Here is a 26,790-nt window from a genome sequence, read left to right as displayed (position 1 = left end):
CAAAGAGCTTTCTTCATCTGTGAATGAAGAAAGAATACAGAGTAGTATAGTGTAAAAGTTGTATTGCTATATATTTTGGGCATGGCATTTTTTGTTGTGGTGATGACTGAGTGCTTAAATCTCAATGTGATTTAGCAACATGATCTCACTTGGAAAAAAAAAAAAAAAAAGAAGTAATTGCCACTCCATGTGTATGGCTAAGCAGTTTCTTTAACTTGGACATTCCTGCCTTCTGCTGTTGTATAATCTTCTGTCTGAATCAGAACTGGGAAATTTTCTATTGCAATAGAGCTAACAGTAAAATAGGATGGAGACAAGGGGTTCCCTAATGGTATTCACATTCATCAAATTGGAGTTATTTATGAGTGCCAGGTAGAAAAAACTTTAATTTTGTGAGATAGGAAACAAATTTCGTCACTGAAAAATTGTGCCAGTTGAGTTAGCAAAAAAGGCCTGAAAGCACCTGTGACTAAATTCAGTATATGTCTTTTCTTGCTGTACACTTCTCAGGTCATTCTGTTAAATAAAGGTGAATGATGCCTTAGCATGCTTTTTTCATGCCAAGTGGTTTCTTTTCTTGAAGGAGTAAAAATCAGAATAAACCCAAAATCTAGGGCTATTTCACAGAGTATTGAAAGGTGCTTGTTAGGAGTATTTCAGGGGTTATCTTAAGAAAATATCTGTTCAGCTTAGAGCTTTGAAGTTTGAGATAATTATGAAAAAGTGAATGGAAAATGTTTTAATTTTTAAGTATCTTCGTATCTGCTTGTCAAAAACGGATATCCTCTAACCAGGTGATTTTTAGATATTTCACATGGGGTGGATTTAATACAAGTCATATGTCTATAATGTTATTTCATGTTTCAATTACATTTCATGTTTCATAAATATGTTTCAGTATTTCAAATACATAGGATTGTAATTTAGTAGAGTGATACGGCATTGTACTTGAATCACTGTGTAAGTACAATTGGCACTTAGCAGAATGCAACAATTGCAGCGTACAGCTGAATTCTAATACAAAAGTGAGTAGCAAAAGCAGTCTTTGAGCATCTTGAATAATAAGGTGGTCTTTAGAGTGAGTGCATGTGAACTGTTTTGCCTGTTAGGAAGACAGAGAAGAGGGAGAATTTAGAGAACAGAAGCTGTCTCTTGGTAATAGAAGTTGAAGAACCTGCTGTTATGCTACAGCGGGACAGATTGAACATGTCCGTTTCTGTTGACATTGTGCTGATGTTTTGCACCTTACTTAGAAATTGTAGGGTATTATATGCAGAGTTTCAGCATTAAGAAGTTTACAGTCTGAGATGATTACAAAGTTCTCAGACTTGGGGTAGAGTTTAAGGCTGTTAGCACTTGCTATCTCTTTCAACAAATTATTTTTATTTGACTACTAGCTAATGTTTTTCAAGTACAGTCTACAAATATTTGGTGTATGTCAGTTATCAAACATGAAACTACTTAGAGTACACAATAAAATAATAGCACACAATGAATTAAGAAGTAAAACATAGAGTGACTGGTATAAGTAGTTTAGGGCAATATTTCACAGCCTGATGTGAAAATAAGCCATCTAACTTGGAAATTTCTTCATGCATTGTCCAGACAGGATGCACAAAAGATAGTAGAATCCCCCTAAGAAATGGAGAATTACAAAGCTGAAGGCCAGATGTTTAGAGGCATGGATTGTTAAATGATCTAATTAAGATGAAAGCTCTGTGTGTGTGTTTTCATATTTTTAAATGAAGCATTCTTTAAGACACTAGAATTCTGGCCCTAGAACACCATTGTCCTCTTTCTAGTTTGAATTATATTGGGAAGCAACACATGAACAAATAAAATGAAAGGAAAGGTTCTCCTTTTGTGATAAGAGCATCTTCTTTTGTTCATAACAATTTCTCCTACAGCTATCAGTTGGAGTGCAGTCCCTGAGCAACCTCTGGATGTCACCTCAGACGGCTTCCGCCAGGGAACAACAAAGAAGGGGATTGGGAGCCATCAGAGCAGGTGTGAGAGTGTTGTAGTATCTAGGCACATAGTTTATTTGTTAGCTTACACGCCTTTGTCAGCTCATGTTGGTGCTGTCAGAGCAGGAGGAAATCTAGAGAGTGGTGAAGCAGGTGGAAGGTAGAGCGCAGGGGAGAAGGAAGAGTCGCTGTGTAAGGGAGAGAGGGCAGTTGGAATAGTGAAAGTTAAATGAGAATTAACAAGTTTATCCTATTTCTTTGTCACTGTTGAGAACATTGTAAATAATGGTGGTGAGGGACTGGAATCAGTTTTTATTAAAAGGATGTTTACTGTTGAAGGAAACTGAATTTTTGCTTTGTATTTTTTTTGGTTGCTGACGGTGAAGGAAATATATGCATTGCATGTTCTCTTTCTAGAGATTTCTTTTTCTTTAATAGTCAGGCCGGCTGTCCTGGATCATTAAAAGTGTAGCTTTGAAACATAATTTTCTGCCTTAAAGTTTGAAAATGTATTGAAATGATGGCAGCATATTCCTAATGTGAACATGTCACCTTTCCAACTGTCATCTTGGCACTGTGCTCTTTAAGAAATCCTCTATCAGCAATCATAGTTTAAAGAAATAGTTACGTATTTTTCTTGAGGTTGAGAGGGATTACTCATAAGCATCTGCAGATAAATTTCTCCATCTCTATGTTATCTTCATTTTAGGTGAGGTGGCCAAAATTATCATTGTTCTGTGGAAATTCAGCTTGAGGGTTGGGGTTCTTGTTTCAGCTGTTGGCTGATTATACTACCAATTTATCAGTGGTCTTATTGTTTGTTTCCCAGACTTTTTGGGAGGATGATGACAATCCTGACGAGGGGTGAATAGCTAAATAAATACAGTTTAGATAGTTCTTTTGGAGAATTTATTCATATGCCTGCAAGTTGCATATTCTGAGCTTCTTGAAGTTAGGCCTGATTTGTCTGAAGTTTATCCTGGTATATCCTAGTATTTCCAAATTTTCAGTGGAAAGAAGAGGACCAGGAACTTTGTGGTTTGTGACCAGTATTGGTGTCTGGGGTATTGCTAAAACAGGTGACCTTGGTGGCTTAGTGCATCTTTTAAGACAGACTCCTGTAGAATATTCATTTTCAATATGCAGTATGTTAGTATTCTAGGAGACATGTGAAAGATCAAACAAACGAGCTAACCCCTTTTTCTGAGTAGGCTTAAATTTGTTACATAGCATTTGTGCATCAGCTGTAAAACTTGAGAGCCATCTGCTAGCTGACAATTAGCACAAAAGTGGAAGAACTCAATTATTGTTGAAAGATCCTCTTCTCAACGTACTTGAAATTCACTAAAACTTTCAAAAGTTAGTAGAGCCTACAAGGCTGTGTGAATAGAAACATTTCCTTAGGAAATCAGGATTAAAAGCAGTGTCAGCAAACAAGTAAATTATTTATGCTTTTGAGGTAAACAGTCACAAAAGGAACTTTTATAATGAAAATAAGGAATTTACAGCCTTATTGAGACTGATGGTGCTTAATAATAAACAAGACTTGTATTTCTACATTCTTTTTCCTCTCAAGGAGTCTCAGGGTGATTGCTGGGAGGTGTTGTTTAAGATTTTTTTCCCCTTTCAGTATGTTAGATAACATTAAATACCAAGGAAGGTAAAGCTGACTGACTGAAAGGAATTTGTAGGTAAATGTCTTGTATGTGCTTTTGTTAATGCTTAATTAACTAAACCACCAAAAACTACAAGATGAAACTTTGACACATAAAGTTGAATTTTAGGGCATCTTTGCATACCATCATCACCAGTGGGGTTCAGCAGGACCCTGTTTTAGGGCCAGTGCTTGTCCGCATCCTAATAAATGACTTGGATGCAGAACTCAAAGGTACGCTAAGTAAGTTTGCCAGTGACACTAAATTGGGAGAAGCTGCCGACTTTCTTGAAAGAAGACAGGCCCTGCAGAAAGACCTGAACAAATAACAGGGTTAGACAATCACCAACCATACGAAGTTTGACGAAAACAAATGCCAGTTTTTGCACATGGCACAGGGTGACCCTGCATGTATGGACAGGCTGGGGAATGAGAGGCTGGAAAGCAGCTGCAGAGAAGAACCTGGGGTCCTGACTGATGGCAGGTTGTATATGAGTCAGCAGCGCCCTGGCAACCAGCAGGGCCACTCACACCCTGGGCGCCGTCAGGCCCAGCATTGCTGGCGAGGTGAAGGAGGGAATTGTCCCGCTCTGCTCTGCACTGGTGTGGCCTCACCTTCTGGGGGCACTTTTGGGCACAGGACTATAAGAAGATAAAGCTGTAAGTGTCCAAAGGCAGGGCCATCAGGATGATGAAAGGTCTGGAGCGGAAGCCCCACAAGGAGCAGCTGAGGTCACTTGGTTTGTTCAGCCTGGAGAAGGGGAGACTGAGGGGAGACCTCACAGCAGGCTACAACTTCCTTGTGAGGTGACACAGAGGTGCAGGCACTGTTCTCTGCTCTCTCGCCACCAGTGATAGGGCCCGAGAAATGGCTGGAGCTGTGTCAGGGGAGGTTTAGGCTGAATATTAAATAAAGGTTCTTTACTCCAGAGGGTGGTTGGGTGCTGGAACAGGCTCCCTAGGGCAGTAGTCGCAGTGGTTCTTGTTCAAGGAGCATTTGGACAATGCTCTCAGCACATGCTGGGATTATTGGGATTTTCCTGAGCCAGGAGTTGGACTTAATGATCCTTGTGGAGATTCTGTGATACTATGCCATTTTTGATGTTCTTAAAATACATGCTAGCAACATAGGAAGGTGTGTTTGTGGGAGTTTTTTGTTTGTTTGGGTTTTTCTTTTTTGTCGTTGTCTTTTTTGGGTTTTTTGGTGGGGTTTTTTTGTTGTTGTTGTCAGTGCTTCTGGAGAATCAGCTTTCACTTGTTGGGGAACTGAATCAGTCATCGTTAGGACAAGTATGCAAAGATAGTTAAATAGAGGAAACAGCTGGGCCATTCAAAAACAAACTACACTTTATAAACAGTGATTCTGGTTGCCACCCCTTAGGAAAAGAGAAGGTCTCAAAGTTGAGCGATGTATATAATAGCTCCTAAAGATCTTTCGAACTGACTCACTCTATTTTTTGATGAGCCTTTTTTTATTTAACTGCTCTGCAGCTGTTGCTCAGTGTGTCCTTGTCACCATTGTGAAAACATCAGCATTGTTCCAGATATTTCTGCTCCTTTTTTAATTTGTTTTGAATCATACAAAGTTTAACTGCTTGAAAAAGCCTTTGGAGTCCTGTGCTTGTTTGATCTGCTTTGGAACTAGTCCTTCTGACTAAAACTTACTGCAGCTGTGAACCGATGACAGTGCAGTTTCATGCAGATAAGAGAGTGATATTAAAATGTTCATTCTGCAAACTGGTGAGTGCTGCCTGGGAGAATGGGGGCAATGCAGCTCTTTGTCAATATAGCATTTAAAACTAAGGGAAAAGGCAGGTGGGTAGCTTGAATGGGTAGGAAAAGTCAAATGATAGAGAAGTTTTTACATTCTTTGAGAAGTGAACATAATGCTTTCTATCAAAAATGTTTAGCTGGGATGTGCTGCTGTGAGCTGTAAGGTGGAGTGAATTTATGTTTTTTTTTCCATCAGAAATCCTAATTTTTAATTTTTTTTTATATCAGATCCAAAATCTGTAAAGTGGAACTCTTCCATAGATTCCAAAAGCTGGTGACAAGTATTTCACAAGAGGATCTACCAGACACTCTACGGTAAAGACATATAATTGCCTTTAGAAGAGTGATTTATCCTAATGAAACTGAAGAGTACTGTGATGATACAGTATCTGCTCATGAATCTTATTTTAGATAAGTACATTGTTAAACTTTGATACTTGAAAAATATGGATAGAGATGCAAGATGAGGAAGTAGTGTCTTTTTTGAAAACGAGCTATTAGATCAGCTGCCTGCAACTCTCTGCCCTTGGTGGTATTCAAACCCTTCATCCCAAGATTGCCATGAAGTTACTGGTATCTAGTTGGTGTTCAGTAATTCTATCAAATTCCACTTTTTTGATACACAAGAAGGAAGAGTTTGAGTAAAAAAAAAAACTTTTTTTTTTTTTTTAAGTCTAGGTTAAAATTAGTTTTCATCTTAGAGTGAGAGCTAGTAAGGTGAGCTAGTGTATAGGGCTCTTTCTGCACTGGATATGTTGCATAAACAGAGACCTTTTGGGAAGAAAATAAAGTAGCTTTTGTCTGAGGAAGCCGCAATTGAGATACTCCTTTACATTATTAAAAACAAATTTGGTTTATCAGACTGGGGTTAATTGCTTGCAGTAATCATCCAGTATGGCATAATATTAGGTGCATTAAGTATTTGGTGGTATACTATAAAGTAAAGCATAGTTTCATGTCTACAGAAACTTAGTTCTCTTTGGCTTAGAGATTCTTGGAGATGTAGAAGGTTGCAAATCCATTGCAACGGAAGGTTTATTTTATTTTAGACTTACTTCTAGATATAATTTCACCAGCTTTAGGATGCAGTTATCCCAACTCTTGACCCAGTTTAACTGCTTGTAGCTGCTGATGGCGTTGGTCCCACAGCAGTTCTCTGCTGCTACTGGCTATAGATTACTGTTTTCTCCCTTGTATCAGTAGTACTTCTCCAATCTCATGATGAGCAAGTTCAGTTAGGTAATGTGGCTGAAAACAATTTCCTTGTCTTCTATGTTTTCTCTTGGATTAATGAACTTCACTGGCCAATGGAAATCTGAAACAGATAAAACCCATGCCAAGGAAGTAGGAGGCAATTATGTGACTAGAAGCAGTTGAGATAGGCCATTTCACCCTTTCATGGTACTAAGACAGTAGATCCAGCAAACTTACCCAAAGTAAGTGCATTCTGGATCTTTAATTAATGGATATTGCTTGCTTTTGAGTTCTGTTGAATTAAAGATTGCAGTTACCTTCTGTGTCTATAGGAGTGTCTCGTAAGTGTTTCAAAGTTTTGGTGTTAACATGGACCATGCTGTTGCTGAGATGCTTTCAACTGATTCCATAAGTAGGGGTACTTTGTCCTTAAATCAGTTTGAAATATTAAATTTTTAACCTCTTTTGGGTGGGAGTTTGTCCTCACATGTTTAGCCATCATAATTTCCTCAAAACAGATTGTGAACTCGTGCATGGTTGGGTAGGTGACTCAGGATTGCATGCTGCTTACATAAAGTCACTTCACCTCAGGGCTTTTCTAGACCATTGGCTTTGTAATTTCCTTTGACTTGTTTGTCCTTTACTGTTTTTTTGTCTGGGCTTCTCCTGACAAAGTCCAGCTGATTCACAGATGTGACCTTGTTTTTACTCTGCACAGACTCAGTAGAAGTGCTAGCTCACTAGTCAGCTTGTACAGCTGATTGCCTTTGAAGTCTTTTGGTTTTCCTCCTCTTCACTTAAAAAGCAAAAGAAAAAAAGTCTTTGTGTTGCTTTTTTTTCCCATCTTCCCTTTTCCTTTCTACACGGTATTCTGATATTTTGATTTTTCTTTCCCTCTTGGAGTGTGAGTTTGAGCGAACTTCAGATAAGAAATCTTACATGCTCAATTTGCTTCTTTAAATGTCTGCATATTTCATTGTTACCCAGTTTTCTATTTTCTTCGCATTCAAATGTATCTTGTTATCTCTTCCCACAAATGGTTGGCTCAAAGGCTGTGCTGTCACCCAGTTTCCTTTTTCCACTTTGACCCTAAGTTCCTTCTATAACTCTTCTAGTCCACTTCTGTGTTTCTTGCCTCCCATCTTTCTGCTCCATCAAGGAAAGCTCATTCTGTAGTATTTTCAGATTTGCTGAACAGCTTGTTTGTAGTTGTAGGGTATATTAGGACAAGGGTTATTCTTCATGTAACACTGCCTTCATTTACTGTTGTCCACTGTCAGACTTAGGATAGGAACTGGGGAGTTTAAAGCTTTACCTGGAACTTATTCTGGTGGGTTGTGTGTGGTGTTGGTGTTTTGGTTTTTTTTTTGTTTGTTTGGGTTTTGTTGTTTTGTTTTGGTTTGGTGGTTGTTTTTTTTTGTTTGTTTGTTTGTTTGTTTTTGTTTTTGTTTGTTTGGTTTTTTCTCTCCTTTTTTTTATTTTTGGTGTGTGTTTGTATCTAAAGCTGCTTCTCCTGTTTTTTGTGACTTTCTTACTCATTCTTCACACAAAAGATTTGTGTGGGTGTTATTAAATTGGAACAGGTAGACAGCCTGCTAGGGCTAGAACTTTGCTGACTCTTCTAAAAGGCAAATTTAGGTATTTATAGTAGTATATCTTAGATAAGATGTTAAGCATGACATTCATCAATTTGGTTTTTTCAGGATTTAGTTTTATTTATTTTCACGTAAGACTCAGAAGGAGGTGATGTTTGGCTGGCAAGAGCTACTTCTCCAAGAACCAGATAGTACTGTATTACGGTGTGCCACCTTTCTTCCTTTGCAATAATTCTTACGATCTGTCTTCTGTGCTTTATTTAAATTCTCATCTCTCTAGCTAGACTGACTCTAATGTTGTTTATTTGCTACCTGTTACCGCCACCTAATTTTCTTCTGTTGATTCCCTCTCACATGTTACCATTTTGAAATTACTAGTGCATAAATCCATCTTTTTTTTTTTTTTTTTGTTTTTTTTTTTTTTTTTTTTTTTTTTTTTTTTTTTCTTTTTTTTCTTTTCATGTTTTCCATGCTTGCTGCCCAGGGAATGGTGACACACCGTTGTAAAGTGTTGTGCTATTGCTAATCTGAATTGTTCCATAAAATCCTCTGCAGTGTTGTTTGCAGATCACTTGATGGTGATGTGACAAGGGACGTTTTTTGCATTACTGGGGTTTTTTTCTCTGGTGTTAGGAAAAAACATGCCTTAGTCGCCACCTGGGGAAGTGAACACCTTCTCTTGTCATACAGTGGCATCCACTGTAGAGAGTCTCCAGGCATTGCTGTTTGTTCAAGATGTGGCTGGCTGTATAGCCCTTTGTCTGAATCTTAGGGAGACATTGTAAAATAAACCTGCCCTGACTTTCTTGCTTGGCTTATTAAATGCATGACTAATCCTCTTAAACTGTAGTCAGGAGCCATCACAATGAAGATTGTACTATTCTTTCTTCCTGCTCAGTTCACAGTATGGAGGATTCCAGTTCCAGATCCAGTACTGATAATGGGGTTCTGTGACCATTCCACTGGCCAGGTGGGGGAAAGTTCTAGTGTGGCCCTTACATGAAATTTTTGAGAGCAGCTCAGAGGTTAGTTTCACAGCATATGATTAATGTGAAAGAGGTAGAGAAAGCAAAATGGATTGGCTGTGATAAGAGTGCAGGGCAGGTTTTTTCAGAGACTATGTCTCCCATATTCAGCAATGGCATAGACAGGTTCTCCACTCTTACACCTTTCTGAACACAAGGTTTGAAGGATAGATAATATGGCTTGCTTTGCTTATCACAGTGTTTTAAAAATAAATTTATAGCAGAATGCTGAGTGCCTCAAGCACAGCTTCTGATAGTCTGCTGTTAATGGTGGAGCTGTGGGGTTTTTCGGGAGGTGATCATACTTGCCTTTGAGCATGAAAGCCTGTTTTAGAACTTAGTGCAGTGGTTCCCAGACCTCACAGATTAAGATTCCTGTAGTAGTTTGGCTCTTTCATCTTTCTTGGTGAAGGTCATGCTGCCTGTGCTCTTCCCTTCATATTGGGTTTAATGTATAAATAATTGCATATCACATGTGGCTGACAGATGTTTTGGCAAAGGAAGATAAATAAGTTGGGAACAGAATGCAAGGAAAGGAAAAAAAGTCGTAATGAATTTGTCTTACAGGCACTTGTGTTCAGATACTCTAGACCTGAATTTCTTTATTTTGAAAATCATTGGCGTAATGTACTCAGCAGAGTGACCAATTGTTCTGCTGAGGTTTTGGGGCATAGTTGCTACTTGAGGAAGGGGAGTAACACCAAAACTGATGAGTCTCTTTTGCTTTAGGGAAAGAAAAGAGATTATTTTCTCCTTTGTCTTATTCTTCCCTGTTAATTTTTTGCTGGAAAAGAAAAACTGTCCAGTTCATTCTGTCCTTTTCCCTTACAGCCAGTTTTCTACCACACTAAGTAAGGCTACTTCCACCCAATTCAAAGCACTCTAGCCACCTTTTCAGCTTTGCTTCTACGGTTTTTGCTGTCATAGAAGTTTTCTGTAACCTGTGGTCACACAGTCAAACACAGACATTTCTAGCGCTGGAAGAGTTGTGTTGCTTCCTTTTGTAAGATTGATGACAATGTCTAGCTTTAGAGCCTGGATGTCTCCGAGTCTCCCTAGAAGAGAATTTCACTAAGTAGCATGCCAGAGTTTATAGGAGATCATCAGGTTTCTTAGGTGTTTGATTTCTTTTTTCCTTTTGTGACCTCATATTCAATAGGATCATAGAATTGTTTTCATTTTTGTGCATTTTTTGTCAGGATGAAGAGTTTAAAAACCTACTGGGACTACAAGGAAGCTGCATTAAATTATCAAGAGGCCTGGAGAGTGCTGCGTAGCCAAGCTCTGCTGGGTTGGGTCAAGAATGCCAAGGAATACCTGCACTTCACATGAGGATCCATGTGACTGTGTGAATCCAGGAATAAGCTCTGGTCCACAGCAGATACCTCTGCAGTTCAAGGGCCAGAAAAAGACACTCTCTAGTGTGTGTGCTGTAAAGAGATAGGAGTGAAAAGGAAAGCAATTTAGAGAATGCTTTATTTTTACTGAGTTGAAGCCCCCTTTTTAATGAAATATAGAAAAGGATCGCTGTTGACTTAAAATCTGAGCTGCATGAAACAATATGCCTCCAAAAGAAAGGAAGCAGTGATGTGCCATCCTAGTATTGGAGGATGTGACCTACTAGCCATAGTCATTACAGTGAAAGTAATGTCAACTGAAATTGAAGCAGTACTGTGGAAAATTTTAGTACTGCTTTTTTCTTCCACTTCTCATAATGTTGTGGTTGTTTTTCTGTTGTTGGGACAACCCTAATGTCTAGTAAGTAATACTTCTGTAACTGAGCTCTTCTTGTCTGGTGCCTGGAAGAATTTCCTGTGTCCCCCCGCCCCATTGCTTCTAACTGGAAAAACTAGTTCTGTTAAAGTGCCTTTTTTTTTCTGGGAATCCTTCATATATGCTGCTGTTTACTAAACATAGCTACAGATATTGCCAGAGCAGAAGCAAAAGCACTGGGGGGAGGAGTCTGTCAAATAATACCACTTACGATATCCTGTGCGTTTCAATTTCAGGACTTGGCCAGATAATCTTTCAACTGCTTTGCTTCTGTAGGCAGGAAAGAAAACTCCTGATTTACTTGGTTCAAATTGGTCAGTCCTGTGTAATTCCAGGCAAACATTTACCTGCTTTTAAGGGTTTCAGTCACTGTCCATCTCCATGCCCCTCTGTGGGAAATGGCCAGTTAAAAGCAGAAATGCCTCAGCCATTTATGTCACTGTTCCTTGTGTTCATTAATAGCCTAGCAAAGGTGGAGATGCTTTGGTGAGTATTCCAACTAGTTCTGGCATATCTCTTCTAGTTTCTTGTCATTATACTTTATTACCAACTAACATCTGCATGGCAAGACAGTCAACATTGTGAGCAGTTGTGGGGGAAGAAGCGTGCAATCCTCCTTAAACCTGTCCCAGTTATTGCCTTTCATGAGCATTTTCAAGACTGTGTAACTGCTACTGAGCACATTCTCCTTTTGTATTTTTCTCTTGTAAACCACAATTCATAAAATATTTGGACAAGGCAAGAGCAAGATCAAAGAAGTGGATAATTTAGAACTTAAATTTTTTTTAGTGATTTGAATTTTTTTGTTGTTGTTGTTCTTTGGTATCCTATAGTTTTGGATTTGAAAAATGGGCACAGCAGTTCTCTAAACAACCTTTGCTGTCAACCTGCTGAGCTACATACATATGGGACCAAACAGTATACATCACATTAGGGTCTGAGAGTTGATAGCAGCAGCAAATCTTTTTTACTTCACACTTAGGTTGACATTTCAAGTAAGAATTGTTCTCTTGTTGAAGAAATAACAACTTGAATTCTGTGTGCATATGCCCATTCTCTCAAATCCTGCACTAACATGCAGAAATACCAGTTGTACTGGTGAGGGGGAAGTAATTTTATGTGTTTGTAGCAGGCAAGGGATTATGGAGATTAGGGACTTGGAGTAGACATCAGAGGATAAAAAATGGCCAGATGCCATTGCACATGGGCTACAGGGTGAACTGCTGAAGATAAACGGGAGCTATTCCTGTAATTGAGCAAGTAGCATTCCAAGGGCAGAGTTCTGAGGTGTACCTAAAGAGCTGTCAGTAGATTTCCAGGTTCCTGAAATTTACCTTTGTTCTTCGCTGAAATCTTGCAGCAACTATTAACTTACCATACCTAGTTTCCCATAGTTAATCAACAATGTCAGCAGTGAACCTGCTGACCAGACTGGAATGTTCCCATTTCTTATCCAGCTGCAATATTAAAATGGGTTACGGAAGACTAGTTCTGTATTCTTGCATCAGTTTTCAGATAAGCAGTTACATGGTTTAAATTCTTTTAACTCTTTTCTAAAATTTGAGCCTGGCTGTTAGGATTGTTCCTTGTAAGATTTTTTTGTGCGTTTCTAAAATACTTGTGAACTGTAGACTGCTGCTTTTCTGTTACTTGTTAGGTTTAAAAGTAGTTTTTGAAGTGCTGAAGGCGGATGGTAACCTCACTTTTTGGATGGAGTTGAGGACATATTTAAGCCTAGAGCAAGGCAGTGAATATGCGAAGAGAGGGAAGGAGCTGAAACTGAACAGCATTGAAAAGGCTGAGCGGCTAAGCCTGCAGGATCTCATCCTCAACTGGATGGCATATCTGTGATGGAAAATCAGTATCTAAATCATGCAATCTGTTTCATTCCAAAATGTCAGGAAATGCTGTTGGCAGTACCATGAAACTCCTCTGAAAATTAGAAGGGAAAAATGCAGAGATAGCCAAGAACAGTCTCTGCTTTTGCAAAAGGTAGCAAACTAAACTTAGATCATTGTTAGCAGATCTTTCAGAAGAATTGCTCCTGGAAACTAACCGTTGACGTGTTCCAAGCCTGTATCACTCCTTTGTGCTGGGATAGCTGACACCCCAAAAAACAAAGCTAGGTAAGGCACAGGGAGGACAGTAGAATGCAGAGACTGCCATGGGAGAGCAGAGTTAGCAGGGAGGGAAGTAGCAAGAATGAAGTGCCCACAGTGCATGGTTAATGAGGACAAGCAAACAGTTGGCAGTGAGAGCCTCAGAACATAGGAGAGCACTAAGATTCCCACCGTATGTGTAAAATGAGCAAATCTGTATTACCCAGATAGGTCCTTGCCTGTCCCAAACTTGTTTGGGGGGCAATGGATCCCAATTGCCAGGACAAAGAAACTGTAGTCATTGAATGGGATGTCTTTAACAGCCGTCACTATTAGAGACATCATTCTGTTTTCAGCCACAGTAAGAAGGCAGGACAGAGATTGCCTGCTTATCTTTAAGGAAGTCAAAACCAGAGCATAGAAACAAGTAGGGAGGAGTAATCAATCTGTTTGACCTTGAGGCTGCAGTTCCATGAGACCAGATGCTAGCATTCCACTGGCTTTGAGAAAACAAGGTTTTGAGCTTCACAGTGGGCTTCCACTGCTCACCTTAACACAGGCTGGAAGGCTTACTGATCCCAATACATTCTGAGTAAACTGAAGAGTATTTAAATTACTGTATTTGTAGAAAAACAAACCATGAGTCCAAAACAAGATGCAGCCTTTCACTAGGAGTTAAAAGACGACTGCAAGAAATTAAGCACTACAGGAAGAGCTATGGTTGTGCTGCTCAGGGCAAGAGAATTCTGTTAGGAGGAAAGAAAGGTGGTGGTGTTCTTTCAGACTATCTGAGAATGTCATAAGAGGGCTGCAAAAATGATAGGTGCATAATATATACAATTAACATAAATGCATGTAGAAGCAAGATAATTTTTGAGGAAAGACCATCTAAACTGTCTAAATTTGGCCTGAACACTAAATATTTACTGAATGTTAAGTTCATCCAGTACTGGTTTAGTTATGTTGGAGATGACATGAGGTGTTGCTGTAGGAATAGTGAGGTACTTCTTCATTTTTTATTCAGTGCTAAACTGAAGGGTTAACAGAAAATGAAGATCATACAGGATCAAATGCTTTATATAATTTGACAAGAGCGTACTATCTAAAGCGATGCATTTCACCTATGCATTTGAAAAGGAAAAGGAAACATCTTGACGTTTTGTTGCCATTTTAAGTGTAAATGCAGATGAAAAGTAAAGTTACTGCTGTAGAATATTTATCCCTACATTTTCTGCAACTACTTTCATTTCTGGGCTCCTAAATCTAAACTAAAAAATACAGAGATGTTAAAGAGAGCCACTGTGTGGTGGTTTTAGGAGCTTATGAAGGGTAATCCAAAAGTTATCTCAATCATAACATCTTCCCTTAGTTTTAGATACGTCTATTTGCTACCATGTAATTAACTTTATCTAGCATTTTTAAGTGTTTCTTACTCCTCTGTTAATCGTTCAGAACAAATACTACTTGATAACTGTCGAAAAAGTTTCAGCATAAAGGAACAGAACATTTTCCAGTAATAAAAAGTAACTTAAAAAAATGAAGCCACTTTTCTTCATTCTGAATCAAAAATTCTGTTAAGAGTAAACATTAATGCGTGAAAAGGGAGTTAGAAGTAATTCAGGATGGAAGGACTAACAGTGTTTCCTAAAGTGGTTTACAGTGCAGTGCTATTCTGAATAATGAAAGGCTTACTGAGATCAACAGCACATTTTCAGATGCAGTAGGCACATGCATCCCAGTTACTGGGACAAGCCTCAGTAATAGTGTGAACATTTCACAGACTGACAATACTTGTGAATGACTGCAGAGCTAAATAATTCTAGGCATAATGGATCTTCATGGGGATTTGAGTTAGTATGAATTTGATTTAAATTTGGAAAGTAGTAAATTTCCACTTAACTGGAAGCATTTTAAAAACTAGATTCTTAGGCATCACATAGTGCGTAAATGAATTAAAACTTTTACTAGGAATCTAAACTGTATTTAGTGTTTCCTTGCTGGCTTAGGAAGGTCAAAGTGATGCTACTTCTTCAACCCACTGTTACCCTTTAATATCAGTGTGAACTCCAGCACTGTGCAATTAGGTCAATTAGCTGTTTTCTCCACCCTCTCCCACACAATCCAAGGGCACCTGTAAATAGAAGTTATCTGTGAGATAATGGTAGCTCTGAAGCTATTGGTTTTGAAACCTACAAAGAGCTCCTTGTTTCTTCCTGGTATCATCAGGCACACACACTAAAGTTCGAGAAGCTGTACAATGTCTAGTAAGTAAAAGAAGCATCTGTGTAGCATCTAGTAAGTGTGATGAGTAACTTTCTGGCCAAAATGAAAGTAAGGAAATGACAGCAGTGCCTGTTTGTGATAGGAATGTTTATTGTACTTGTTTGTTAATTGGGAAAGAAGAACATACTAGCTCAATTCAACATGATCAGCATCTTGCTCCCAGCTTTGGATAAGCTAGTAAATCCAGTGTTCCCAATACTAGTTTACTGGTTTTATTTTTCTTAAACTAACATGTCAAAACAGAATAAATGTGTGTTCTTCTCTTCATGTTTTAGTAGCCCAACTACTTTGCTTTATTATTTAATCAATGTCATCAAATGTATCCCCCCCAAAGAACTCAGGCTCTAGGAATTCATAGCCATGAAGAAGGAAAAAAAAAAAAAAAAAAAAAAAAAAAAAAAGCACAAAACCAACAGAAATTTCTTTTTATAATTTAACAGTCTAATAAAACAAGACCTAGCAATATATTAAGAAATAAATCCAGTTACAAGTGCATGTATAGAGGAGGAACTTCTGAGGATGTCAGAACAGAAAGTGATCAGCTATTTACAAGATACACAGCAGGATGGTACAGTAGCCAAGACCCACCATTCAGAAACCAAATGTGTTCTCTCCACTGTAGGCAACATACAAGAATCCATCCTCATCCTTTTCCTTCTCATAAAGTTGTCCCATAGTTAAGCTGGAAAGGGAAAAAAGGAGAAATGGTTTGCTTGGCTCATGCAGGTTGCTAGCATTAACAGTTAGAACCTCATATAAACAAGGATTAATAGAAGCTAAAACTTGTAAATCTGTGTATAGGTTAAAATACAAAGAATGAGGATAAATGAAAAGCAGTTGACTCCTAGGTTAGCGAAATGATCCTGGACTCTCTGCAGAGCAAATTTTTTATATTTCTTTACAGATGCCTTTGTCAGAGTGCTTCCTTATTTTATTGGAAATTGGTCTCTGTTTTGAATACAAAAAGAAAGCCTAGCAATTACTTGGCTGGTCAGCTGCTCCAACCACCTATCTACAGATGGTTGGAGCACTAGACATCAGTCAGGTACACATATGAAGCCTCCTCAGCTCACCTTTCTCCGACTTACCAAAAGTGAGAAAAGGCTAATGAACTGAACGATGGAGACTGGATGTGAGTGACAGGGAAAACAACGACATCATTCTGCCCAAAAGAGGAGCTGAGAAGATTTGTAAGCAGTACTTGAAATAGAAGAGAATTGGTGAGTAGTGGATAGATCACCAACCCGACATCCTTAACTCCTCATCCAGAAGTTTATGTAATAAACTCAGTCTGTGAGATGAGCGGAGCCATGAACAGATTGTGGTTTTGTTTACTGGTTAAGAAGTTACCATTTTTACATTAATATTGAATGATCAAAGCACTGTTTTTCTAACTGAGATGTGCCATCTCATTATGAACATGTGAGAAGAGACAATGGATCTCTCTTTCTTGCTTCTAACAATTCCATAGTACCGTTATAAAGATGACATACAGGCATTCTCAGTACTGTTAGAAGGAAGCAAGCAGAAAAGGATGGTTCTCACAGGTCTCCATTGTGTATCAGGTTACCTGGAGGGACTCTTTCTTAATACGATTAAGGACTATGAATAATATCACATCTAAGGCATGTAAGGACATACTAATTCCTTAAATGTTACTGAGGTATCTTGTGTAAAAAGTTGTAGTAGCTGGTTCTGCTATATTCTGTATGTAGCAGAAAATGAAACTTATTCCTATATAGAAGCAATTTCTATTGCAATTTTTCTTTTTTTTTAAATAGAAGTAAATAATTTTAATAAAAGAACCAGCAACTAGTCTGTAATGTTATAATTTCTTTGTAAACTGACAGGTTATTGGGTTTTTCTAGAGAAATTTATGGTATTTGCTATTGAGTATTTAATGTGCAACTTTTTTTGTTACACTGAGAATCACTGTTTTTTGACATCGATGATGTGCATGTTTTGCACTCGACCAAGTGCCACAACATCGTAACTGCAAAGCTCACCCTTTTGTCATGGAAGTAAATCATAGCGTATTTTTCCTCTCAGGCTAGCTCAAGAAATAAGACGTTTATCAAACTCATGAGAAAAAAACCTTTTAGTGAGATTAAGATGTGACAAACATCTAAAATCATCAAATAAGCCTCGAAGAGTGGTGTTACTGACCCTATAATATGCACAGGCTTGCTGAAATGATTCTGAATACCAAGTGAATAGCCTCTCACCTGGATTGCGGAACAGTCTTGTCTACAAAGAGGAATATTGCCTTCTCAGATGGCAGTTGAATCCTCTTCCTGATGATCCACATGAACTGGGCCACGGTGATGTCAGATGGAACTAAGTACTTCCTCTTGTCAATATCAACAATCTGAGATCCTGAGACCTTCTCCACTATGACCTGTAAAGTGCAGGTGTGAAGGTCAGGCTGTTCAGGATTGGTATGAACAGACAGCTTTGGTCGATCGTTTGCTCGTACAGGCTTACAGTGGTGAGCAGAGGGGATGAACAAAAAGGTTTCCTGACCGCAACCAAATCAGAGGTAGAACTGGCTCAGCACTGTAAAACCTGATTTTACAGCTGCACTGAAACCTACATTCATATACACAATGGCTTGAAACTTCCTGTGCCTGTGTTTGGCAGTCATGGGGTAAAAAGGTGCATTATGCCTTAAAGACACCTGTGACAGTAAAGTATGCACATCGCTTAACCTTTAGCACACTCACAATATGAAATTACTGCAATGTGGACCCAAAGTTGAAAATTAATCAGCAGTGTACCCTGGACACAAGTAAGGCTAATAATGTCCTGGACTACATTAGGTAGAGGACAGGGAGGTGATCCTTTCACTGTACTGGTACTGGTGAAGCTACCTTTGTATTCTGCTGAACTGACATTGAGAGTATTTCATCAGTGCTTTGGAAATCAGAAATTGACTACAGGAAGGAAAGATAGCAAGATGGCCACAAACAAAACCAAACAAAAATAAACAAACCAAACAAAAAGCAACAGGTACAGGGAGAAGGATAATTAAGTATTGTTTGCGAAAAATACCCGATGCTTATTGTATTACACAGACTGATTCCTGAAGGAAGAATAGAGCAGGTCAATAAATAAAGTTTACAAGAGGTTCCAGGGTCTCCATTCCTTAGCTCTGCATTCCACTTGAAACATTTAAGTTTGAAAAACACTTCTGACTATTAAATTGATACCAACTATTTGGTATCAACGGTACGTGGCTCAATTTGAACCATCAAGCAGAAAACACACTGGTCCAGGACAAAGGATTGCTGCAATTTGAGATTTAATTCCTGCATCTGTCTATACCTTGCTATCCATTCCTGATAAAGCAGCATGTCATTCTGACTCACACTATGAGTTTCTGTTTCTTTTTCCCCTAAGGCTATCAAGGATATTTTTGAAATGGATAAATGGATACTGTGGAGATGTATGGTCATTAAGGATGCTGCAGTCTGCGTGTGAGGGGTATAGCTAAAGAGAGAACAGCAAGGATCGTATCACCTTGGCAGACTTCAACTGGAGAAAATCTTGTAACTAGGTGCAACTGAGCAGCAGAAAAACTCAATAGGAATGAAGATTCTTCTTTGGACTGTGCTAATGGAGTAGTTACTTACCAAAAGGTGAGAGGCAGGAGTGGCACTAACTGGCACATGTCAGACGGGATGTGGGAAATTTTACACTCAAGCAGTATAGTTGAGAATGTGGACATGTTCCTAGCTGTTACATAAGGATGTGAACTGTGGTCTTCTAGAGACTGAAACATGCTAAAAGGGATTGTGGAGGGAAGAAGAGTGATCATTCACTATCAGATTGGTAGGTATTAATGCAGAAAGGAGGCTCTTCAAACAACAGGCTTTGCATGGGGAAATTCACCATGATGACTGGAATAGGTGTGGAATATATATAAGCATGGAATACATGAGGGATATCATCTAACTCATGTAGCCAGGACGGAAGATGGTCAAAGTTTCAAGAGTCTCCACAGACCTTCTAAGGATCAGGCACAATCTTCAAGACAATGAAAGTGTTTGCTGGGATGTAATTGCCATTAGAAGAAAGCAGGACCGTGATATATCATAAAAATCCCTAGAAAGTGTTTAGAAAGCTTATCTGTCAATATGCACTGGGGCAGAGGAGGAAACGTTGGAGTAGATAGATGTGTTTGGGGCTTCTTTAAAACATCTAAGAACACAAAAAGGAAAATTAATTTGCTTAGGAGGACCTCATCAGAGTGGGCAGGAGGGGAACAGTTTATCCACCTTTGCCTCTTAAGTACTCTGTTGAAGTTGGCTTGCTTACTCACCGGGACACGGTCGGGGTATTTGGCTCGGATTTTTGCGGACTCGACACATCTGTGCTCTGTGAACAAAACTCGTAATTAGTGATTGCATAGTGATAATACTGCCGGGGTCCTAGGCCGAGAGGACAGCGCCGGCAGGGCCGTGATCCTGCGGGGATCGCGATCATATTCCCGCCTCCGAATGGGTTCTCTAGCTTTTCGGAGAGACTGTCCCCGGGTATCGCACCACCCTTCGGCGAGGGCCGCCAGCGGCTATCCGCCCACAGACAAGACGACCGCCTCGGGAAGCCGACCGCGACAGATGGCGACACGGGAGACTGAGGGCAGCGGGGCCGCTGCCAGGCAGCACCTGGCCCGGACCCACCCTTACCCAGCGCGTGGTCCTCCTTGAACATCCACTTCATGGTGCAGGCGGGCGGGGAACGAAGCCAGAGGCGGCGAGGCCCGTGTGCGGGGGGCGGGGGCTCGTGCCGGGCCTGCCGCTGTCACGGTCCCTTGTCACAACAACAGCTGCGGCTCGGCAGGCGGAACTTCCGGTTCGCCTGTTCCCCGGCAACCGCTTGAGCAGCCGCGCTTCCGGCCGGGGATCGCGGGGGCGGGGCTGTGGCGTTCGTGTACGGAGTCACCTCCGTGGGTGCGAAGCCGCCCGTAGTGCTCCCGGGGCACTCGAAGCCGCTCCACAGACTTCGCCGCCCCGGCAGGTGTCCGTATCCGTCTGTCCCCATCCCGCTGCCGGGCGCTATGTCGCCGACGGCCCCGTGAGGCAGCGGTGCGCGTTCATTGGCTGATCCGGCCGTCCCCTCGGCGCTGATTGGCGCGGTGTCTCGTCAGTCCGACGCTCCGCCAGTGCAGCGCTGAAGGCGCGGCGGTCGGAGAGCGTGCTGAGAAGGGTAGTGTTGTCGGGCACTGGGGGCTGTTCGCCATGGCTGGCGTGGATCTGTTCTCGCATCCCGCGCTGTATACACGTTACCGGGCAGGGCTCTGCTCCGCCGCTGCCCTGGCGCTGTTGCTCATCACGGCCCTCACCTACGTGCCGCCGCTGCTGCTGGCATACCGGAGCCACGGTGAGCGCCACAGGACCCCGCGCGGCCCTACCGGGCCCGGCGCATCCCTGAAACCTCGTGCTGTTTCTGCCCTCAGGTTTCTGGCTGAAGCAGAGCGCGTACCTGGAGCAGCCCACTGTTCGTTTCCGGTACGAGGTTCTCTTCGTCGCCACCATCGGGTCTGGCCCGGGCAGCTTCTTGGCGTGGAGCACATTCCCAGCGTTCAACAGACTCCAGGAGGACCGGCTCCGAGTCCCGCTCCTGTCGGTAGGCCTACTCGGGGTTGCCCGGCAACAGTGGCGAGAAGCGAGGCTGCAGAGTGGGGCCAGCGGACCGGCAGCCGGCTCAGGGCACGAGTGCTGATGGCGCTTTTGAGCAGGTGGCCCGTCAGGCACTGCTGCCTTCAGGTAGCAGCAGGTCTATGTATAAACCTTGTGCCTCACGTCGGGATTTGCTGGATTTTTAATGAGTCCCTTTTCACTCCTCTCGGTGTTACTGAATCATAGCATTACTTAAGACTGGAAAAAGCCCGTAGGACCAAGTCCAGTCATTAACCAAACCCCACCAATTTTGCCACTAAACCATGTCTGTAAGCACTGGTGGTGGCTTGCATGAACACACCAAATTTTTTACTTTCCTCAAATTAGTTTTGCCCCTCTCCCCTGGCCAAATAGCTTATCATGATGTGAAGTTTGCAGGGTAACCCCTAGATTTGGAAGCAGATACGTGCCTTCATAGCACATAATCTCTACCTTCCAGTCACTTTTCTTTCTGGGATTTCACGGTGGCAGTTATTTTTCTGACTGCCTCTATTACAAGCCCTGCTATATCTGCAAGTAGCTGAAGTACTGGACACTGGCACACAAGGATACCAAGCCTTGGCTCACAGTCAGGAATCAGTAATATAGAGGCTATTTAAGAAGCATGCTGCAGTGGCAGGAGGCACAAGCCTGACCATCAGTCATATATTTGCACTGTGTCTTACAGAATATCCAGCATTAAGGCATGCTTTGTAGCATGCAGGGGATGGTGTAGGGCAGAAAAGACCTTGAAGTAAACCTCTCTCTGGAGGGGTATATGAGACAATGGATAACAGACATCAGTGTGGATGACTTGTTTGTCTCTAGTCCTCTGTCTATAAGTAGTCAAGTAGCTTTTTATTGCATTCCTACCTATGCCATTTATTTGCTTCCTTGGTGTGTCTGTGCTGCAGTTGTGGAAATTCCCTGGGGTTTTACTTTTTTTGTTTTTCTTTCTAACAGAAATTCCTGTCTTTAAAAAAAATTTGTTTAGACTCGAGAAGAAGACAAAAATCAAGATGGCAAAATGGATCAGTTGCATTTTAAATTGGAACTTCCACTACAACCAACAGAGCATGTAGTTGGTGTTCAGCTGATTCTACTCTTTTCCTACCAGCTTTACGTGAGCATTTTTTGGTTTGTTTGTTGTGATGTATAGACCCATTGTAATATTCCAGCAGTGGTTAGACAAAAGATGAAAAGAAACTTTCCACACTTGAAATGTCTATCTAAAATATGTATTTTACTAAAAAATATTATTTTCTCCTTCTCTGCTGTATCATTCCTAGTCGAGCTCTCTTACATATTTTGATACACTTTGTTAGGAATGTTTTTGGGTTTTTTTAATTTTTAAGCTCTGTATTCTCTTGGGCTGTAGTGCACCATACAGGACAGAAGTGCACAACAGTGAGTATCAGTGTGGGTGGCACCTGGAAATAACAGAGCATCTTGCAGTAGGCAGAAGGATGTCCATTCCTACACACTGCTGTGTCTTGACGTAACCGGTTCATTTTCAGAAGTGGAGAGTCAGGCCCTTGCAGCAGCCTAAAACTCCTTAGATTTTGCTTAACAGCTCTTGAAGCATCGTAATCATCTGGCAGGATCTTCTGTATCTTGTAACTGGGATGAGGAAGCAAGTGTTACAGGAAGACAAGACAATACGATTCCCCTGCCATTGCACCTCAAGTGGCAGTATAATTGATATCTAAAGCAAAGAGTAAAACACCAGTGCACAGAGCACCCAGGGTTACATCTGAAAGGAGCAATAATACAGAGCTGTGTGGGGTGCAGCTGTGCAGACAAGAAATTCTTTTCCTAGGGAGATTAGGCTATTTCTTTGGAGAGTCTTGCTGATTGCAGGTGGACAAGCTTAGCAAGCATAGCTATATGGTATAGAAATCTTCTTAAGCCTGAGGCCCAGAATAAAGGCCCAACAGTCCTAAATTTGGGCTGAAGTATTTGGTCAGGTATTAGTATCACAGAGAGTTGCGATATTCACCACACTTTATTGCACTGCAAATGTGGAAATTTTCCTTCGGACTGAGTGGTCAATAAGAACCAAGGACCTACCTTCTTTATTTGGTTCTTGTTGCAGAGTACAAGTCCTTGATTTTGACTGCTGAGTTTCTTAAAGCGTGTCTCCAATGAATGTGTTTAGTCACCTTGCTGCTTTTTACATGTTATGGCTAGTCAAATCTTTCTGTCATTAGCCACAGACACTGGACTTCACTGAATTTCCTGTGGAACTTTGTTGAGTTAATAAAGTTAGTTAACTATTAACTAAGGTAGTTCACTTCTTTTAAAAAATGGTATTTTTTTTATTTGGTGTTCCCTTGTTTAGACTAAGGTGATGATCTGAGACTTGGGAGTCATAGAAAAATAAATCCACGTAGAAAAATTTGTAGATAGCAAGAGGTAGAAAAGTGTGTTGTGTCCCTCCTCCTCCCCCTCAATTTTCCTTTTTTGTGTTCACTATTTCAGAGAATGTCAACTTTTGTGATGCAGAGCATGGCTTTTCTTCAGTTTTTTTCTCCTGTGCCAGGGTCTCAGCTCTATGTGAATGGAGACTTGAAATTAAACCAGAGGCAATTACTTAACCATTGTGGACTGGATACCAGATACAATGTGAGGAAATGTTTTTCCCTTCCCCCTCAATTCACGCCCCCCCAACCTCTTAATCCTCCTAGTATCATAGGTGACACCCGAATTGTTTCTACTGCTCCACAGAGTGAACTTGTTAAGACTTTGGAACTGCTATTTTCTTGTTATACTACAGGAGGGAAGAGGTTATTCCGCCAAGATGTTAAGTCTGATGTTTATGTTCATTCCTTGAAGGGCATAGTTACTTTGTGTAAGAATTACTGTCTTGAAGACTGGACAAATAATTAAAGTGTCTCCTTGTTGTAACAGGTATCTGTGGTCAATGGCACAAGTCCCTTTGCAAGTGACTATGATCTAGTAAACATCATTGCAGCATATTGGGATAGAAATGGTAAGAATGTATAGTTAAATGACAGTAGTAGTTAGCATATTGGCAGCTTTTTTTGTGAAGTATATGACTTGTGTATTAATACCTAAAAGCCCCTTAACCTGGATATTTCCTTTCTCCATTTTAGTGACAACAGTCTTTTCAGATCCCAGCCCTGTTTGGATGACTGGAAGAGCAACAGATACGCCATTTATCATTAATGCCACCATTCATTACCCAGTGGAAGTTATCTTATATCCTTTGAAAACTGCACAAACTGTGACATAACAGGGTTATATTATTTGAACCTCCACCACATACAGGCCAAGTGAAAACTGGTTTTTTCCCAGATGTATTGGTAAATTTTTTTTTTTTTTTTTTTTTTTTTTTAATTTTTTTTGTTAGCTTAGCAAATGCTACAGTTCTGGAGTTAATGAAATACCTATTTGTCCGTTCCTTCAGAACATGTTGTGCATGCATAACCACTTTTCGCCTTTCTTTAACCTGTGTCGATTTTCATCTTTGCTAGAAAGGCCTTTAAAGCAGTTTGTTACCTATTCTAAGGGAATATTTGTAGTACATCTTGTATTGGTTCTGCAGTACCTGCTGTCTCTATCTGTCACAGATGCCACTTGCCAAGCATGATACTGTAGTCTGTGACCTAAAGCAAATCATTAGAAATCTTTATGCAAGATCATCTCAACAAATAATAACTCCCACAGTGGGAGGTAGTTACATCTGTTCATGTGCAGACAGACTGGAATTTTTTTAACAAAGTAATTCTTTGTTCGTTAAGTTCTTTGCTCTTTTTAAGGACTTAGACAAGAACAAGTCTGCATTTAGAAGAATCTGTATGAAGAACACTTCTTACCAAGGTTTGTTTATCTGCCTGAATATTAACAATAACTACTTCCTGATGACTCATGCACAAAGTAGGTACTTTACCCAGAATTGATTTAAATGTCTTCTAGGACAGACATTCTCTACAGCTTTTGTTACCTACCATGGTTAGAAGGCTTTTAGGTGTTTTTGTGGTTCAGAGACTTAGCATGTGTGATATAAACTGATGTCTTAACAAGGTTTGTGCCTTTCTGCCTATGAACTTCTTTGTTTAGATATCACAGTGGTAGCATCAGAAGCTTCTCTATTAACACTCCTTGACTTTCTTTAAATATCAGCCAGGATTTTGGGAAATTATTAAATTTGCCTGGATCCAGTATGTCAGCATCCTCCTTATCTTTCTTTGGGCATTTCGTAGGATTAAGATGTTTTTATTCCAGAATCAGGTGTTGACTACAATTCCAGTATCACCAGTTCTTCCTGTATCTCCAGTACTAGCCTACAAACAGCACCAGTCCTGAAGACATGCCTAAGAACACTTCATAGAAGTGCCATTCAGAAACAGTTACCTGATTTTATTCTCTGTATACTTCTTACATCAGAATTTTGTAAGCATGTTCCAGCTGTGCTCTGTGCTTCCTTTTTAAAAGACATGTTCATTCATCTAATTTCTTCAGGAACACTGCTTTGGAGCTGGAAATTTTTATATTTTTGACAGTTAAAGAAGAGCCTAGTTATTTTTCTGCAACTGGAACATGCCTCAAAAACCATCTTGAAAACTGAAAATAATGTGCTAAAAGTAACAACATTAACTGTTTTTACTTCTTGTAAATCAATTCACTGCAGTCTTAGAGTTGTCAGGAGTTATTTGTGTGTGCATTTATGTGCACTATGAAATGAAAAAATGCATGGATAAGTTGAGGTCAGAGATGCACTTCTGTAACTGCGGCTATACACACTCAGCAATTTAATTATTAAATTGGATGATGAATAAATTAAAGGTTGAAATAAGAAACCAGGTTTTGGGTGACAGTGTGTGCAAAATTTGCACAACCATTTACAATAGGCATTATTACTGTAGCACCAGACCATTAATTGTGAATAGTAAAACAGAGAATCCTTGTGTCTATTGAAAGAAAACTAGCAAAATACTCTACCAGGGATGCTTCAGAGTTTCAAAGTAAGTGAATAATTGTCTTCAGAACTTTAATAGTTTAGAACAGATAAAAGTTATAATCACCTGGTAAATATTGAAAGACTGTGTCCCTTGTTCTTGATGGTGGTGGTCATGGGGAAGATTATTTTATCTTCTTTTTCTGGGCTAACTTTGTTATGCCAGACAAGCTTACAAGAGAAGACAACATAATTTCCATTATGTTTTCAGTTTTGCATTAAAGAATTAATTCTAGCAAAACAGTGTTATGGCAGGACAGAACTTAAAACAATTCTAGATGCTAGAATTCTGCAAAAAATTCCAAGTGTCTTTGGTTCTCTTGAACTCTTAAGACATGGTGCAGCTATGAAATATGAAAAGAGCAGCTTAGCAGTATGCCACCTTTTTGGCCATTGTCCTCTAGAATTCAGCATCCTGGCAGCTGGGAGAGCTATCTTTTCCAAAAGTCTCCAGATTGGTCTTGGATCTTTGAAGTCTTTCTGTGGCAGCGTAGAGTTACTGATAACTGGCTTCATGTCACCATCTCCAGAGTCAAAGCAACTGTCTACTGCTTTTTAGTGCTTCTAGCCACTGCACCGCAAGAATGAAGGGGGTTGTGACCTTGTTTCTCCCATATCTCAAGCTAATATACATCTGGTGTGCTCTCCTTTGCAGCAGTAATGGTGCTTGTGTGACTGCGTGAGCTAATTCAGGGAGTTCATTATGGTGAAGATGATCTTTACCAAATATATAATCACTTTTTCAGATAAGTCAGTTCCCTGACTGAACTTGGTATGTGTCTGCAC

General features: G+C 40.2%; 3 protein-coding genes across 4 annotated transcripts in view; 2 read left to right on the top strand and 1 right to left on the bottom strand.

The window, feature by feature from the left end:
- Positions 1-15,466, top strand: part of ADAT1 (adenosine deaminase tRNA specific 1) — a 25,387-nt gene extending 9,921 nt beyond the window's left edge. Inside the window, exons 8-10 of the mRNA XM_040075666.2 lie at positions 1,908-2,007; positions 5,623-5,709; positions 10,408-15,466. Of these exons, the coding sequence (XP_039931600.1) occupies positions 1,908-2,007; positions 5,623-5,709; positions 10,408-10,540 (320 nt within the window). The 3' untranslated portion in view covers positions 10,541-15,466. The remainder of the gene's footprint in view (positions 1-1,907; positions 2,008-5,622; positions 5,710-10,407) is intronic.
- Positions 15,441-20,448, bottom strand: GABARAPL2 (GABA type A receptor associated protein like 2). The gene is made up of 4 exons (XM_040075665.2): positions 20,052-20,448; positions 19,685-19,740; positions 17,589-17,761; positions 15,441-16,045 (listed from the first exon to the last, which is right to left on the bottom strand). The coding sequence occupies exons 1-4, from the start codon at positions 20,083-20,085 to the stop codon at positions 15,955-15,957; spliced, it is 354 nt and encodes a 117-aa protein (XP_039931599.1). The 5' UTR covers positions 20,086-20,448; the 3' UTR covers positions 15,441-15,954.
- Positions 20,320-26,790, top strand: TMEM231 (transmembrane protein 231). Of its 2 annotated transcripts, XM_058422136.1 has the most exons (7): positions 20,330-20,745; positions 20,822-20,991; positions 22,018-22,146; positions 23,505-23,648; positions 23,934-24,015; positions 24,140-24,250; positions 25,168-26,785. In XM_058422136.1, the coding sequence occupies exons 1-7, from the start codon at positions 20,604-20,606 to the stop codon at positions 25,350-25,352; spliced, it is 963 nt and encodes a 320-aa protein (XP_058278119.1). In that variant the 5' UTR covers positions 20,330-20,603; the 3' UTR covers positions 25,353-26,785. The 2 variants fall into 2 exon arrangements, with proteins under 2 accessions (XP_058278120.1, XP_058278119.1); XM_058422137.1 differs by lacking the exon at positions 23,505-23,648 and having other exon boundaries at positions 20,320-20,745; positions 25,168-26,790.

Source organism: Hirundo rustica, chromosome 11 (assembly GCF_015227805.2).
Source record: "Hirundo rustica isolate bHirRus1 chromosome 11, bHirRus1.pri.v3, whole genome shotgun sequence".
Classification (NCBI taxonomy): Eukaryota; Metazoa; Chordata; class Aves; order Passeriformes; family Hirundinidae; genus Hirundo; species Hirundo rustica.
The sequence above is the reverse complement of the archived record's forward strand: the minus strand, read 5'-3'. Positions and strand labels throughout refer to the sequence as shown.